The 14,569-nt window shown below is 52.3% G+C and overlaps 2 protein-coding genes across 8 annotated transcripts in view; both read left to right on the forward strand.

Annotated features, from left to right (window-relative positions):
- The window catches only part of ATP11C (ATPase phospholipid transporting 11C), a 55,677-nt gene extending 48,697 nt beyond the window's left edge, over positions 1-6,980 (forward strand). For 3 of the 6 annotated variants that reach the window (XM_066559828.1, XM_066559829.1, XM_066559831.1), the window contains exon 29: positions 3,669-6,980. In XM_066559828.1, the coding sequence (XP_066415925.1) occupies positions 3,669-3,785 (117 nt within the window). In that variant the 3' untranslated portion in view covers positions 3,786-6,980. Of the gene's footprint in view, positions 1-1,495; positions 1,587-2,431; positions 2,528-3,668 lie in introns of all 6 variants that reach the window. The other 3 variants (XM_066559832.1, XM_066559834.1, XM_066559833.1) reach the window with 2 other exon arrangements.
- Positions 6,981-12,188: 5,208 nt separating this feature from the next.
- MCF2 (MCF.2 cell line derived transforming sequence) overlaps positions 12,189-14,569 on the forward strand; it is a 54,376-nt gene continuing 51,995 nt past the window's right edge. Inside the window, exon 1 of one of the 2 annotated variants that reach the window (XM_066559822.1) lies at positions 12,189-12,259. In XM_066559822.1, the coding sequence (XP_066415919.1) occupies positions 12,202-12,259 (58 nt within the window). In that variant the 5' untranslated portion in view covers positions 12,189-12,201. The remainder of the gene's footprint in view (positions 12,260-14,569) is intronic. The other variant, XM_066559823.1, reaches the window with a different exon arrangement.

Here is a 14,569-nt window from a genome sequence, read left to right on the forward strand (position 1 = left end):
GTGTCTCAAGGAAGGCTTTCTAGAGTCTTGCCTTGCTCTTTCACATGTCCAAAAGTTATTCTAAAAATCCTGCCTAGATCTGCAGCAGGGAGAGAGTCAAGCTGTGCCTTCCCTGGGTGGGAATGTGGTGTCTCCTAGAGAAGAGCATAAGCCTTGTCCAGCCTGAACTGATCACCAAACAGCCTCTATCTTGTCCTGAGAAGAACTGTTTGTTTTCGTGTCAGAACGGCAGGGCTGCTCCCCTGGCTGTGTCCCCAGGTGCTGTGCAGTGGGAGCAGGGTCAGCTCTGGTCACGCCTGGGGTTTTTCTGTGCCAGGGCTGCAGCAGGGCACAGCTGAAGGGACGTGGGCTGGGCTCACATGCAGTCAGGTAACGCCCACCCCTGGCCATTGAAGGAGTCACAGGAAGGTTTGGGTTGGAAGGCTCCCTAAAATCACCCAGTCCCAGCCCCCTGCCAGGGCAGGGATGCCATTCCTAGATCAGGTTGCCCAGGGCCCCATCCTGCCTGGCCTTGGACACTCCTAGGGATGGGGCATCACTGAAGGTGAAAACAGGGGAGATGGTGAGAGAGCTGTGGTTGTGTTTTGTGAGGATCCATGTACCTTCCACTTGGGTGTGATTTAGTAGTTTCTAGCTGGACACCCCTGTTGAATGGGCTGGGAGTGAGTTGCTCTCAACTGCAGACATAGGAGAGCTTGGGGCCAGTGCCCTGCAAGGGTGACCTGGGGATTTCTGAGCCCCAGCTCAGCTCACCTGGGAGGGGACCCATTTCTGCCTTCAGCTGCTGAGCAAAGATCCGGCCCCTCTTGCAATACTTACTTTCAAGAGTGCTTTTTATTCATTTAACAAAGGCTCTTGTGAAATCACTTAGCAAAGCAAAGTGAGTGTCAACTAGAAAAGTCTCTTCAGATGTGCATCCCAAACTAAACATAGGCTGAGCCATATTTAAATGTACATTTTGAGTAAGAGCTTTATTGTAAGTGCCTGAAGGAGATACCAGCTCTGGATATCTGTGCCAGCCATCAGACACCAGAGTCAGCTGCCTGGTTTGTAAAGGCATCTAGGACCAGGTCGATGATTTCAAATCAAAACCCTTGTTAAGAATCCTGACCTTGATACTGAAACAGAATAAAGATCAGTGTCCCCAGGGAAGCACACAGTGAAAACCAAAATTAGGGACATTGTATGGGAGCCTGAACCACAGCTTGGTGGCCAAGGGTCCCTTCTGGAAGGGGAGGAAAGTCTTAGGCCAGGTTGTTGGGCATTTGCCCTTGATCCCAGTCAGGGACAGGGTTTCACTCCCAGTGTCCTATAACAGCACATCAGCTCTGCTCAGCCTTTATTAAATTTTCTGTGTGGTAATGTGGTGGTTGTTTTTATTTTGTTTTGGTTCTGTTTGTTTTTTTAACTGCAAGGCGCATTTGTGTTTTCCTTGGTTTCTGCCTTTCTCTTTCTTGTACTGCAATTTTCTGTCTTTTGTGCTGTTGTGAACTAGGTAACGAAGCGCCTTCCTTCCTCAGGAACATCCACTATCTTCATGCTTTCTCAAACTTCCAGCAATCACAGCTTTTCTTGGAGTGAATAAGGTGATTTCCTTTCTGAGTCGCAATGTGTTGCTTGCTCACTGCTTTTTTTCTTCCTTCTAATGCCTAACTCCTGAAAACCCCCCTTTAGATGTGCTCACACAGCAGAACCTCGCTTTCCCCCACCTTTTGCCTTAATTTAAATCTTCTGCTTAAATATTTCGTCTGTCTCTTGCCCTGGGGTCTCTTGCTGCAGCTCAGCTGGGTGAGCTGGTCGTGCTCAGGGTGTCCAAGTGAGGTGGACACAGACAAAGCTGGTTACGTTCTCCTTCCTTGCTATAGTTTTGTCTCAGTGGACCAGACAGGAGTGGGGCAAGGTGGAATTGATGCTGGTTGTCCTCTGGGTGAATTGTCCAATGGCTCAGGGCTGTCTGACCTAGGAGGAGCTTCCCCAGTCCATCCCACTTGTCAGTGCTGCTGTTGTGCTTTGTGTGAGTGATCACAGCCCACGAGCCTCACATCAAGGGGTAGTCCTGGACCTGCTGACTGTGGGACTGGTGGGGTCACCCACAGCCAAGCACCCTGACTGCCTGTCCCTGGTGTTTGGGTTCACTGCAGCTCTCCACCATTACTTGCTGTTCTAAAATACCAGTTGTGAGGAGATAGAGATGTCTTCTGCTCCCTCAAAAGCACCTGCAGCGTGAATCTGCAAACACTTTGAGGAGCAGGGCAGTTTCTGAGCACCCCCCATGCCTCTGGCACTGCAGACCCAGGCGGTGCTGGTCACGGTGTGCTGCCCCATCCTTTGTGAAACGGGGCAGCTGTGACAGGGGCTGTGTGTCCTGCACTGTGTGACCAGGCAGGCCCAGGACTCGTGTGCTATAAGTCTCTTTGCCTCGCTGTTGCAGAGCAGCAGGAAGGCACCTGATTCATTGTCGGCCAGACCTTCTGTCAGACCTCTTCTTTTAAGAACATTCTCAGATGAGTCTAATGTGTTGTAACAGGTACCCTGTCCTGAGGATTGGGATGGTTTTAAAGGCATTGATTAACCAAATGTAACCCCCTCCAAATCAATTAAACCATGGTTCTTGTAATCCTCTTGACTCTCGGTGTGGGGCACCTGTCCTTGTGGAATGGAGATGCAATGCTTGGGATGCATTTTAATTTGGGAATGTTGTACTGTCCAACTTCAGAATCCCATATCTGTACAGATCCTTTCAAATATTTGGCAATATGTAAACAAATCTTTCAATCTAACTGTTACTTCAGTCTAGTATTAGCACAAAATTTAATTTGAGTGCAGCCTGAATCATGCTAACACTGGTTATAAAAGCTGATACGTTACAGTGAAGGATGGAAATCTCAGTTGTTAAAATGATTCCAGTATTGCATCTGAATGGTACCAAAATCCCTTTCTCTAGGGTGCATGCTGTTCTGTCAGATAGAAATAAGTATGTTTTAATTCATCTGCACAGATGGGAACTAAACACATGTACTTGTCTGTGTGTGTCAGCACACGGGACAGAGGCATGTCTCGCTGTCCGTGTGTCTGCACACACAGAGCATCCTCCTACGAGCTGATTGTCAACTCTGTAGCAAGCCAATAGCAGAATAAGAGAAGTAAAAGTGCCTAATTGAATTCACAATTCTGCACTTAGGAGAGATGTTATGTGTGGTGAGCTGCAAACATAAACCTGCAGACTATCTACAAACCTCTTGCACCTCCGTGCCCGCCCCTGCTGCTAAAGAAATCAGATCTGTGGGCATGGCAGGGCCAGCCTTGCCAGCCTCCAGTGCAGCTGGCACCCAGCCCGTGCAGCCAGTCCTTCCCCACTGGCATTAGGTGGTGCTCTCCACCACCACATACTGGGGCAGACTGCTGTTGGGAGGTGGCTGGCCCAGCACAGGAGCTGCAGGGGACAGTGGGGCAGATGCCACTTCTGGACTTCATGCAGCGTTTTGCAAATTGTGAAAATTTATTTATCATCTGATTACTTGGTTGTGAATGATATTTGGCACTTTTATCATGGCCTAATCATTCTTCTTCTCCTATATATAATTTTTTTTAATAACCCAGGGAAAGGTTTATGGGTTTGAGAATGTAACAGTTGCAATACATGTTTGTTTTCCTTCTGATTTTTGCAGGCTGGCCCCTTTGATCTGCCTGTGTTAGTGTCATACAAACGTATAGAGAATGGTTATGTGAAGGCTGAAGATGCTGTTACTAATTTGGCAGAAAGATATCCTCTCAGGATACCTTAAAGTGCTCCACACAAACATTGTCGTGCTGTAGGAACCCCATGGTTTTAACCTGGCAGTGACCTTTGATAGCACCAAGGACTGCAAGCAGCCTGCTGGGAGAGCAGCCAGGGCACTGGCCCCACGTTAGGCTTTGGTCTTGAGGCTTCCCTGCCCTCCCAGAAAAACCAGTTCTGCCAAATCCTGCATCATTGGAGGCTGAGACAGCATCGTTAGGAGTTCACCCAAACAGCATGGATCAAAGTGCAAGAGTGCAGTGCCAGCCCCATCTCACACTGTGGGGCTTCTGTGCCTGCTGCAGATCTGCCCGAGAGCAGCAGGGCTGCTCTAGCTCCTGCTCTGCCTGACCAAAGAAGTAGCACAGACTTCAACCCAGTCACATTCCCCTGCAGCCCCCCGAAGGCACTGGGAAGAGGCTGCTGCCCTCACACAGAAGGTGGAGGCAGCCCTGGAGCCCCTCTCTGGTCCTGGTCCTGGTCCTGGTGCTGGGACTGTGCTGCCTTGGCTGGCAGCTGCCATCCCCAGCCATGGGTTCCCAGATGGGCATAGCAGGATCACTGAAAATTTGGGAGAAATCTTGGCCACTGTCTCCTCCAGGTGGAGCTGGAAACAGTCTGTGGTGTGTCCACAGCAGTGGTGTCCGTGTGAAGACCTGCAGTGCTGGAAGTGCCAGAGCATCCTCCCACAACCAGTTTGCTGATGGTTTATTCCTGCTGGAGAGTGAAGAAAAGGTTGTTCTGTGGCTGTTTGTGATGGAAGGAAGCTTTTGTGGGGGAAAAGGAATCCCAGAAGTTGAGCTGTGCCAGACTCTGAGCCCCAGTGCCCAGGCTCCTGTGGCTGTGCTCACATTACTGCACGGTGCAGTGGCTCTAACACTTGAAAGGGTGAGGGACAGTGTGGTCCTTGGCTGATCCCAGGGACATGGGCTGTGCCTGTCAACCTGCAGCTGTATAAAACTGCATCTTGAGTTATTTGCACTAAGAAAAAAGAAGACAGATTAAAATTGAATACATGAACCTGATTTCATTTTACATTTTGTTTTTTAAATTGGCATGTTCTTTTTAAATCTACCTGTACCATGGTAGTAGGAACTTTCCTCTTTAGGTTCTGCACAGCAGAGGTGAGATGCCTGACTCTCAATATTTTTTTTTTCTCTCTGATACTTCATGTGCGGAAAGAGCAGCTTGTTTTGTTGTGTTAAGTCATGAGCAGTGACAGAGCAGGCTGTGTGCCCCTGCTGGGTGGTGAGACAGTCCCTGCCTCGTGCTGATGTCCCAGAGGAGCTGCTGGGAGAAGCCTGGGGGCTCCTTTCAGAAGCAGCAAGCTCTGCACTGCTGCTGGGTTTGGCTCCTGCTCGCTCAGCTTTGTGTCAACAGAACAATTTGGGATAGACAGAACATTCCCCTCACCAAATTTGTTGAACTGCAGACTGTTAATTGTTGGAAGAATCAAGTCTTGCTCTCTGGCTGCCATCCCTGCGGTTCGGCTGCTGGCAAATCCTCTCGTGCATCATGAGGACGTTGGATGGCCTTACCTGAGTGGGAGAGGGCAGTGCACAGTCCCTGGGGCTGCTCTGCCCCCGCCCAGCCCGGGAGGGATGGATGGACAGGAGCACTGTATCATACACTCTGCACTGGCCTCAGTGCATGGCCTGCTGCATGCAGGGCAGGAGCTGCACTGCCAGCATGTGCCCATGGGCAAAGCTCTCATTTCCTGCTTCTCTTTGATTTTCCCATTTTCCTAGCTCATTTCACAGACCTAGAATTCGACTTGCAGACCTTGTCCCGTGCTCAGCTTTCCTTGCAGAAATGTGGTGCCTACAGATCAAGTATGTGATGAATGCAATGGAGATGTGCTCTACATGCCAAATCTAACCATTCTCCTTAAACACACGGTTGCTGACTTGTGTTTACATAACCTCTGAAAAATGGGCACTGAAATGCCTAATTCCTGTGATTCAGAGCCATTCCAAGCCCGAATGGTCCCAAGCTTGACACCTTGCTTCTCAGTTTGCTTTGTGTCATGCTCTGTTCCAAGGGTCCGAGTCTGTTCCCCTGGGATTCCATTGGTGGTGTCAGTGGGAGCAGTGGAACCTGACATGTGTGTGAACTGTTCAAATAGTCATGTAACCAGGATAATTTCTGCTGCCTGTCTCAAGCCAGAGCCTTCTGAGAACCAAATCTTTCTCTTGCCCTTTCCAAGTGTCCTGTCTCCAGCTGGAACAAGCCATTGCAATAGCTGTACGTTCAAACCCAAGGTGTGCAGGGTGGAATTCATGTGGAATGTCTTGAATAGCAGCTCTTTTGGGGAAAATGCAGTTTTTTTCTTGGGCTTGGATCTTCAGGTAGTGCACTGGTGTAGGGCTGGGTGCCAGGAGAGCCGGGCTGCCCTGGTCCTGCAGGAGAGCTGATCCCTGTCACTCAGCAATGGCAAAAGCAGAATTCCGGCTGTTGTGGGTGGCTCAGGGGACACAGGAGGCCCCTTCTGAGGCTGGAGAGAGGCAGGAGAAGCGCTCATCAGGTCTGTGAGGTGTGAGGCAGCAGGACTGGAGTGGCAGCAGTGGCACAGGGATGCTCTGGTGGGTTCCCTGATGCCCTCACGGTGCCCCCAGGTACAGTCAAGGTCAGTACAGGCTTTTCGGTGGAGAAACTTGAAGGAAAAAAGGCTGGGGTTTTCTCATAATAATTTGTTGAAGTTTTATCACTGACTAGTGACACTGAAAGATAAGGAAAGTAATTAAGATTCCCTCTAAAACTCTTATGTGATAACAGTGGAGCTTGGTGTAGTCATAGCGACTTTTCAAAAACTAATCCTAATCATGATGAGAATATTATAAATTACTTGGAATTGCATAAAAGCTTCAAATTGAATTTGTACACACACAGTTGAAAAATTTTCCTAATACTGCACCATTTATCCAATTTCCCAGCTATGAATTTTTTTAAAAAACCATGTAGTGTATAGAAAATGTAAATTATATACAGGCAATGAGCAGATACATTTTCAGCTTCTTGCAAAAAAGGACTGCAACCTTACATTTTTTTCACTTAAATGCAATTTTATACATTTATGTTGCTTTATATCAAGGAAATTGAATGTGAATGTTACCTTTTATGAATGCAACTTGCTCTTTTTTCATTACAGAAACTTTTGTTTGAAGTAATCAATAAACTTTGGTATGTTGTTCTGATTAATATATCTTTGTTGTCTCTCATCTCCTTGGATACTCCTTGGGGGTAGTTGATTGTGTGGACTTTTCCAGGGCAGTACGAGGGGCACAATCAGCATTTTCACAGTGGGGTAGGTGCCAGCAGGGCCATGCTTGGTTGTCTGATGTGGAGCAGCATTTGCCTAAGGAAACACTGCTTGCTTCTCATCCATTTTTTATTTTTCCAGCAGTGTATTCGCAGTTGTGGGTATCAGCTGCTGCACGTAGCTGGCCTGTGTGCCCTCCACTCCTTTCCCTCAAAATGAATGTTTAATTATGAAAGTGAGTCCTGTGAATTAAGTGAATAAATTGATTTAACTTTCTAGAATAGGTGAACCCAGGGCTTCAGCTGGCATTTAGGAACTGATGTAGGTCCATGTGCCTGATTTCCATTCACAAAGTGTTTTCCTTACTGCTGTTTTGGTTCTTGGTTCTGTCTCATGGCTGCCTGTTATAAGTAATTTTTAGTTCACAGCCTCGAAATACACAAATGAGGTTTGCAAAGTGCCTGGTGCTGGTGAGGTTCAGGCCCAATATTTGCATTGATCAAATTCAAACAACACAAGGAAACTGCGAAAGCACGACTCACAGTGTTTGTGTAATGCACAAGAAATTTATAGGCTTAACTTTCTTTTTAAGGACACGGCTCTGTTTCAAGCTGAAATGTTTGTAACGAGAAAGTGACAGTTTGAAAAATTCTGTTTTGGCTGCTTGGATGCCTGCAGCTCCCATCAGGCACCGCAGGACAGATGGCTGAGCTATTTAAAACAAACTCTAACCTTTCCCGAGTACTATTGGAAACCAGATACACGCATTGAGAATCTGAACAGCGCCAGGAGTGATAGTGAAAATGTCTGCAGGGTGGAGAGGAGCTCACTGAGCTGGCTGGCCAGGCTGGCAGGACAGGGGCTGTGAATGGGGGCTGGCCGCAGGTCACCAGTGCTTCAGAAAGCACCAAAATTAGCATTTCAAACACCCGTGTAGCCCTTCTGGTCGGAAAGGAGAAGCAGTGTCGTGCTGTACGGTGACTTTTACAAGGACAGCAGGTTTTTGAAGGCCGGGCTATTGGCGTGTGAGGGCTCTTGGCACGTGGAGGGGTCACGGTGTCCCTGTCCCCGCTGTCCCCTGCAGCGGTTGCAGGACATGCAGCCACTGCTGGCATGGGGCTTTGCTTTACGTTTTCACACGTCAGGATAACCTGCTAAGCTGGAAAATACACGGTGGCCTGGAGAAAGGGTGTGTGTGTGTGTGTGTGTGCACCTGTGGGTGTTCCTTCCCAAAAGCAGGAGCTGTAACAAGAAATAAGGCAAGTCTGACTGACACAGGGGAGAGTGAGAGTGGCAGAACAGAGTGGAGCCCCTCGTTTTCATTTCACATCCAAGTAGGAGACACAAAATCCTCCTCCTGATTAAACCATGCAGGTGTGGCTGGCTTCGGTGGGGCCAGGATTTCTGCCAGGCTCTGGAGGATCTGCTCAGCCTGGACCAGCTTGGGAGGAGCCTCACTGGGCAGTGCCCCTGGAGTGGGTGATGCTGCGGTCTGCACAAGAAATCCTCCCAAACCCCTGCTCATGAAAACCAACCCGAGGTTAATTACTCTTCTGCACAAGTAGTTTGCTGTGGCTGTGCTTACTCCAGAGGTGAGCAATTCCCTTGGACATCACTTTGACTCTAACCTGTGTTTAGCCAGATCTGTTTTTCCAGTTCTCAGCTCTTGACTGAACAGGTATTTTTGAAGGGTGATCTTTCAAATCCAAATAATGGCTCCAGTCTCAACCCAACCTTCTAGCCTTAATGTGAGAAAGGGAGAAAAAAGTTGGGGTTTTTTTTCAAATTTAAAAGCTTTAGAATTTTGTTTGAGTGGAGCTTTTTTCAGCCCCTGATCTGGAATTAATGAAATTAGTTGGAGTTCTTCCTACACCTTCTCCCTAAGATTAGATTTAAGGATGAGGCATTGCACCCACATGAAATAAATTTCTGCAAACAGGTGCTGTCAAGATTTTCCACGGCTTTAAAGGGCCCTTGCCCCTCACACACCAGTTTGTATGTGCCACCCTCAGGGTGCTAACATTGCTATGGGGCCTGGACAGGAGATCCCTGCAAAAGAAACAGCCACGTTTCTGGCTGTCAGAATTTCCTTTTAATCTGTCTCCTTGCTGCTCCTCTCTCACTTTATCAGCTCCTGGGCAGGCAGAGGGTACCACAGCTCTGGAGGAGCCCAGGGGCTGCTGGCAGTGTAAAATGTGGGCAGCTGGAGGATGCAGAGTGCCTTGCTGGGATAGCTGGGCATTGAGATGCCCCAAAGTGAGCAGCCAGGGCCCCAAACTGTGAATCTCAGTGGCCATAAGGAAAAGCCATGAGCAATTGCCCCACAAGGAAAAGCCATGAGCAGCTGCCCCATAAGGGAAAGCCATGAGCAGTTGCCCTCCAGTCTGAGCTAACCCAGCTTTTCCAGCTGTGAGGCTGCCTGTGTCAGCTGAGCTGTCTGCAGCAGTGCAGCTCTGGCTGTGCAGGGTTCCTGTGGCTGTGCAGGGTTCCTGCAGCAGTGCAGCTCTGTCTGGCTGTGCAGGGTTCCTGCAGCAGTGCAGCTCTGGCTGTGCAGGGTTCCTGCAGCAGTGCAGCTCTGGCTGGCTGTGCAGGGTTCCTGCAGCAGTGCAGCAGTGGCTGTGCAGGGTTCCTGCAGCAGTGCAGCTCTGGCTGGCTGTGCAGGGTTCCTGCAGCAGTGCAGCAGTGGCTGTGCAGGGTTCCTGCAGCAGGGCAGCTCTGTTTGGCTGTGCAGGGTTCCTGCAGCAGTGCAGCAGTGGCTGTGCAGGGTTCCTGCAGCAGTGCAGCTCTGTCTGGCTGTGCAGGGTTCCTGCAGCAGTGCAGCTCTGGCTGGCTGTGCAGGGTTCCTGCAGCAGTGCAGCTCTGTCTGGCTGTGCAGGGTTCCTGCAGCAGGGCAGCTCTGTCTGGCTGTGCAGGGTTCCTGCAGCAGGGCAGCTCTGTTTGGCTGTGCAGTGTTCCTGCAGCAGTGCAGCAGTGGCTGTGCAGGGTTCCTGCAGCAGTGCAGCTCTGGCTGGCTGTGCAGGGTTCCTGCAGCAGTGCAGCAGTGGCTGTGCAGGGTTCCTGCAGCAGGGCAGCTCTGTTTCGCTGTGCAGGGTTCCTGCAGCAGTGCAGCTCTGTTTCGCTGTGCAGGGTTCCTGCAGCAGTGCAGCAGTGGCTGTGCAGGGTTCCTGTGGCTGTGCAGGGTTCCTGCAGCAGTGCAGCTCTGGCTGTGCAGGGTTCCTGCAGCAGTGCAGCTCTGGCTGTGCAGGGTTCCTGCAGCAGTGCAGCTCTGGCTGGCTGTGCAGGGTTCCTATTCCTGCTGGCTGCACTGGGGCCAGCCCTGCCCACCTGGGGCTCGAGCAGGGGCTGGGCTGCAGAGACCTCACCCAGATCCTGTCTAAATGACTTTCCCTCCATTCAGAGAGCAAGAAATTGATTGATTGTGAAACCTTGGGGGTGGCAGCTGCATCTTCCTGGGGTGGCTCCGTTCTCCCCAAACCCTGTGTCGGAAGCGGGTGTGTGACACTCGGGGGGATGAGCCCCAGCTCCAGCAGAGCATCCCCTGCACTGAGGTGGGGCAGAGCAGGGACTTTCAGCACCTGGATGGGTCCCGTTCTCCCTGGGCCGGGGCAGTTTGGGACAAACAGCATTCCTGTGATAAGAACACAGCAGGAATGTGGCAAGGCTCTTTCTTGGCTTGTAGCCTTGTGTACCAGACGGATTTTTCATGAGTACCTGCACATGAACTGTCCCTGTCACACACATAAGAAGTGCTTTAAGACCAGACAGAAAGTCATCTGTCCAAACTGTGGTGGTGAGAACCTGCTGTGGCACCAACAAGGAGCACTGGCTGATTGTTTTTCCTTGAAAAATTCTGTATCAGTGTAAGAAGGGCCTACCAAAAGATGCTGGATTTTATATTACCACTGTTAGACCACGGCTCTTTAATTAATAGCCCTGACTGCTGAAGTGTTGGAAAAAGGCTGCTATTATAGTAAAGAGCATAATTAAAAGGTTGTTTTGGAAAAACAGGAGCATCTACTTTTCCATGCTGCCTTCCTGGGCAGCTCAGGCTCCTGAGAGAATGAGCTGGCATCGTTGGAGTCTCAGCATCAGGAAAAGTGAGACTGATGGGTCAGCCCAGTGCTGTGCTTGGAGCTCTGGCCAGCACTGGCTGGAGTACAATTTAATGTAGTGCTCATAAATCGTTCAAGGAATTTGCTAGAATGCTGCTTGCAAAGGATGGAAATGTTTTGGGTTTTTTTCCCTCCAGAAGTGCTGTAGGCACTAAGGCAGGGAGTAAATCCAGCTGCAGGATGGTTTGCTGGGGTGCACTGGGTATATGGTGAATTAAAGAAAAAAAAAGGACTAAAAGGGGAGGGAAAGGAAAGGAAGGGGAAAAGGGAGAGGAGGGAAAAGGCAGGGGGGGAAGGAGGGAGAAACAAAAGAGGGAACAGAAGGAAATACTGGAAAAAAGACTAAAAAGAAGGGGCAAAAGAGGAAAAATAGGGGAATGGAAAAAAGGGGGAAGGGGGAAAAGAAAAAGGGAAAAAAGAGGGGAAAAAGGAGGAGAAAGGGGGAAGGGTCTAAACTAAAGAAATCGGGAAAAAGGGCGAAAGGAAAAAAGGGGAAAAAGAAAAAGGAATAAAGGGGAAAAAAGGGGGAAAAGAGGAAGGGGTGGAAGAGGGAAAAAACGGCAGAAAAAGGGAAACAAACAAACAAACAAACAAACAAACCAGAAAGGAAAAAGCCGGGTATGGAGCTAAAAAAAAGGGAAAGAAATGCCCGGGGGCAGCGGTGCCGGTACCGGTACCGGGGCGGGGCCGGGGGCGGTGCCAGTACCGGTACCGGTACCGGGGCGGTGCGGAGCGGTGCCAGGGGCGGGCAGAGGCGGTGCCAGTGCCGGTACTGGGGTGGTGCCAGTACCGGGCCGGGGCGGTACCAGGGCGGAGGCGGTGCCGGTACCGGGGCGGTGCCGGGGGCGGTGCCAGTACCGGGCCGGGGCGGGGCCGGGGCGGGGCCGGGGCGGGGCCGGGGCGGGGCCGGGGCGGGCAGAGGCGGAGGCCCCGCCCGTCGGGCCCGGGGCGCGGAGCGGGCGCTGCGGGCGGGGAGCGCTGCCCGCGGCATGGCCCTGGCCCCGGCCCCGGCCCCGGGCGGGCCCCCGCCGGGCGGCACCTCGGCGGGGGACATGGAGCGCTACTACCGCCTGCTCCGCGCCGCCGCGCTGCTGGAGGCCGCCGCCGCCGGTGAGTGCGGGCGGCCGGGCCGCGGGGCTCGCAGGTGCCCGGGCGGCGGGGGGACAGCGGCTTTCCCGGACACCCTGGGGCAGCGGCACCGCGGGCAGGGGTGCCGGGGGTGCCCCGGCCCTCCCGCCCCATCCCTCCCCGCTGCCGCTGCCGCTGCCGGTGCCGGGCGCGTTCTGCGCGCTCGGTGCCGCTGCCCGCGGGAGCCCGGCAGGGTCCGTCTGTCGCGGCTGGCCCAGGGTTCGAGCTGCTGCTCTGTTATTCATTCACGGACGGCACGGTGGGTGCGGACGGCCCCAGGGGCTCAGCAGAGCCTTGTCCCCGCGCTGCCGGCGGTGCCGGTGTCACCGAGTGCGCGGCCGGAGCGCCCGGAGTGCCCGGGGTGCCCGACTGCGTGGCCAGAGTGCCCGGGGTGCCCGACTGCGTGGCCAGAGTGCCCGGGGTGCCCGGAGCGCCCCGAGTGCCCGGTGCCGGCGGCAGGCGCTGCCCGGGCCCGAGGATGGATGTTCCCCCGTGCGAGCCCCGGCGCGGCTCCCGTGGCCACAATGAAGAGCTCTTCCCTGGAAGTCGTAGCTCAGCTCTGGCCGTGGCTGCCCGTCCCCGGGTGGGAAGCAGGGGATAGATGTGTGTGAGGTGTGCTCCTCTGTCAGACACCTCGGTCCCCTCCCGTGTCCCGTGTCCCCAAGCACCCCCGAACGCCCGGCTGTGTCGGGAATTCAGCATTGTACTGAAGCCGCTGTGCTTTTGTGCCCGCACACCCTGAACGTGAGAAGCAGATGCAATCTGATCCCTTATCTCAGGCCGTAGCTGCCTCAGCGATGTTTCCTTTGGTGGACGGTGATGTGCTCAGAAGTTGTGTGGAGCCCTCACTTTTTCATTGCTTTTCTGATTTCGCGAGGGGAGTTACAGGTGTTTTTGCAGTGAGGGGAGTTACAGGTGTTTTTGTTACAGGTGTTTTTGTAGTGAGGTCTTTCCCAAACCAGGAGGGGAAGGGGCCCCTCGGGTGGCTCCAGGCTCACTAGGGGACGCCTACCTGGGCAGGAGTGGAAGCAGGCAGAGCCATCCCTCCTTGTTGGTGTGCAGCTGGTGGAGGGCTTGCAGCTGTGCTGGGCACAGAAAAGACACACGGACCCAAAAAAGGCTCCCTGTCTAGTGCCAGCCTTCTTGACATCTTTGCAAGGCACAGCTGGGGTGCAGGAGGAATCTGCCAGGGGTAGGTCACAGGTGAGGGCTCTACCATCGTGTCCCCTGCTGCCCAGAGCTGCTGTGTCCATGCTCCTCTGAGGTGGTGCCACAGCACCTGCTGCTCTGCCTGCCCTGCCCAAGGCCTGCCCTGTTCCCCTCCCTGCACCCTCAAATGGGGCAGGTACGTGTAGGCAGGGGTGTCACAGTCAGTTAGCAAGGGATGCTGCTTGAATGGATGTGGGTAAATGCTCCTTGTGCTGCTGTGGTGTGGAACAGCATGGATGTGGGTAAATGCTCCTTGTGCTGCTGTGGCATGGAAGCATGGATGTGGGTAAATGCTCCTTGTGCTGCTGTGGTGTGGAACAGCATGGATGTGGGTAAATGCTCCTTGTGCTGCTGTGGTGTGGAACAGCATGGATGTGGGTAAATGCTCCTTGTGCTGCTGTGGTGTGGAACAGCATGGATGTGGGTAAATGCTCCTTGTGCTGCTGTGGCATGGAACAGCATGGATGTGGGTAAATGCTCCTGTGCTGCTGCTGCTGTGGCATGGAAGCATGGATGTGGGTAAATGCTCCTGTGCTGCTGTGGCATGGAACAGCATGGATGTGGGTAAATGCTCCTGTGCTGCTGTTGGTGTGGAACAGCCCCACTGCTGGAGCAGGAGCTGGTGCCACGGCCATGGGGACACAGCTGGTGCACGCCTGCTGTGAGCTGTGTACTGGGAACCAGGTGAAAGCAGGCAGTGGGTTTCTTCTGAGCATGAGTCTTCCCTCCCAGCCAGCTTTTGGCAGATGACCTTTGTGTAATGGTCATGCAGAGCCAAAATACCCCCACAAAGGCACACTTGTGTGGTTATAGCTGCAGGATCCGGACCCATGATTTGGCATCCACACAGGTTCTGAAAATAAAACGTTGAGAAAGAGACAAAGTTGAGTAAGGCTCTCCAAATCATGAGATTAAAAATAAATCAGAAGCTTTTTTCCCTTATTGCCAATTTCTGAGCGTTCAGCCTGATCTGGGACCATGTTTTAACCATTTCCCTACATGCAGCAGTCCTGGAAACTTGTTGGTTGTTTCTGGTAGAAACCTGTACCTGCCTTAGATAAAAGGCAGTAAAAATGCCAAGCT

This window comes from Molothrus aeneus, chromosome 14 (genome assembly GCF_037042795.1).
Source record: "Molothrus aeneus isolate 106 chromosome 14, BPBGC_Maene_1.0, whole genome shotgun sequence".
In the NCBI taxonomy this organism is placed as follows: domain Eukaryota; kingdom Metazoa; phylum Chordata; class Aves; order Passeriformes; family Icteridae; genus Molothrus; species Molothrus aeneus.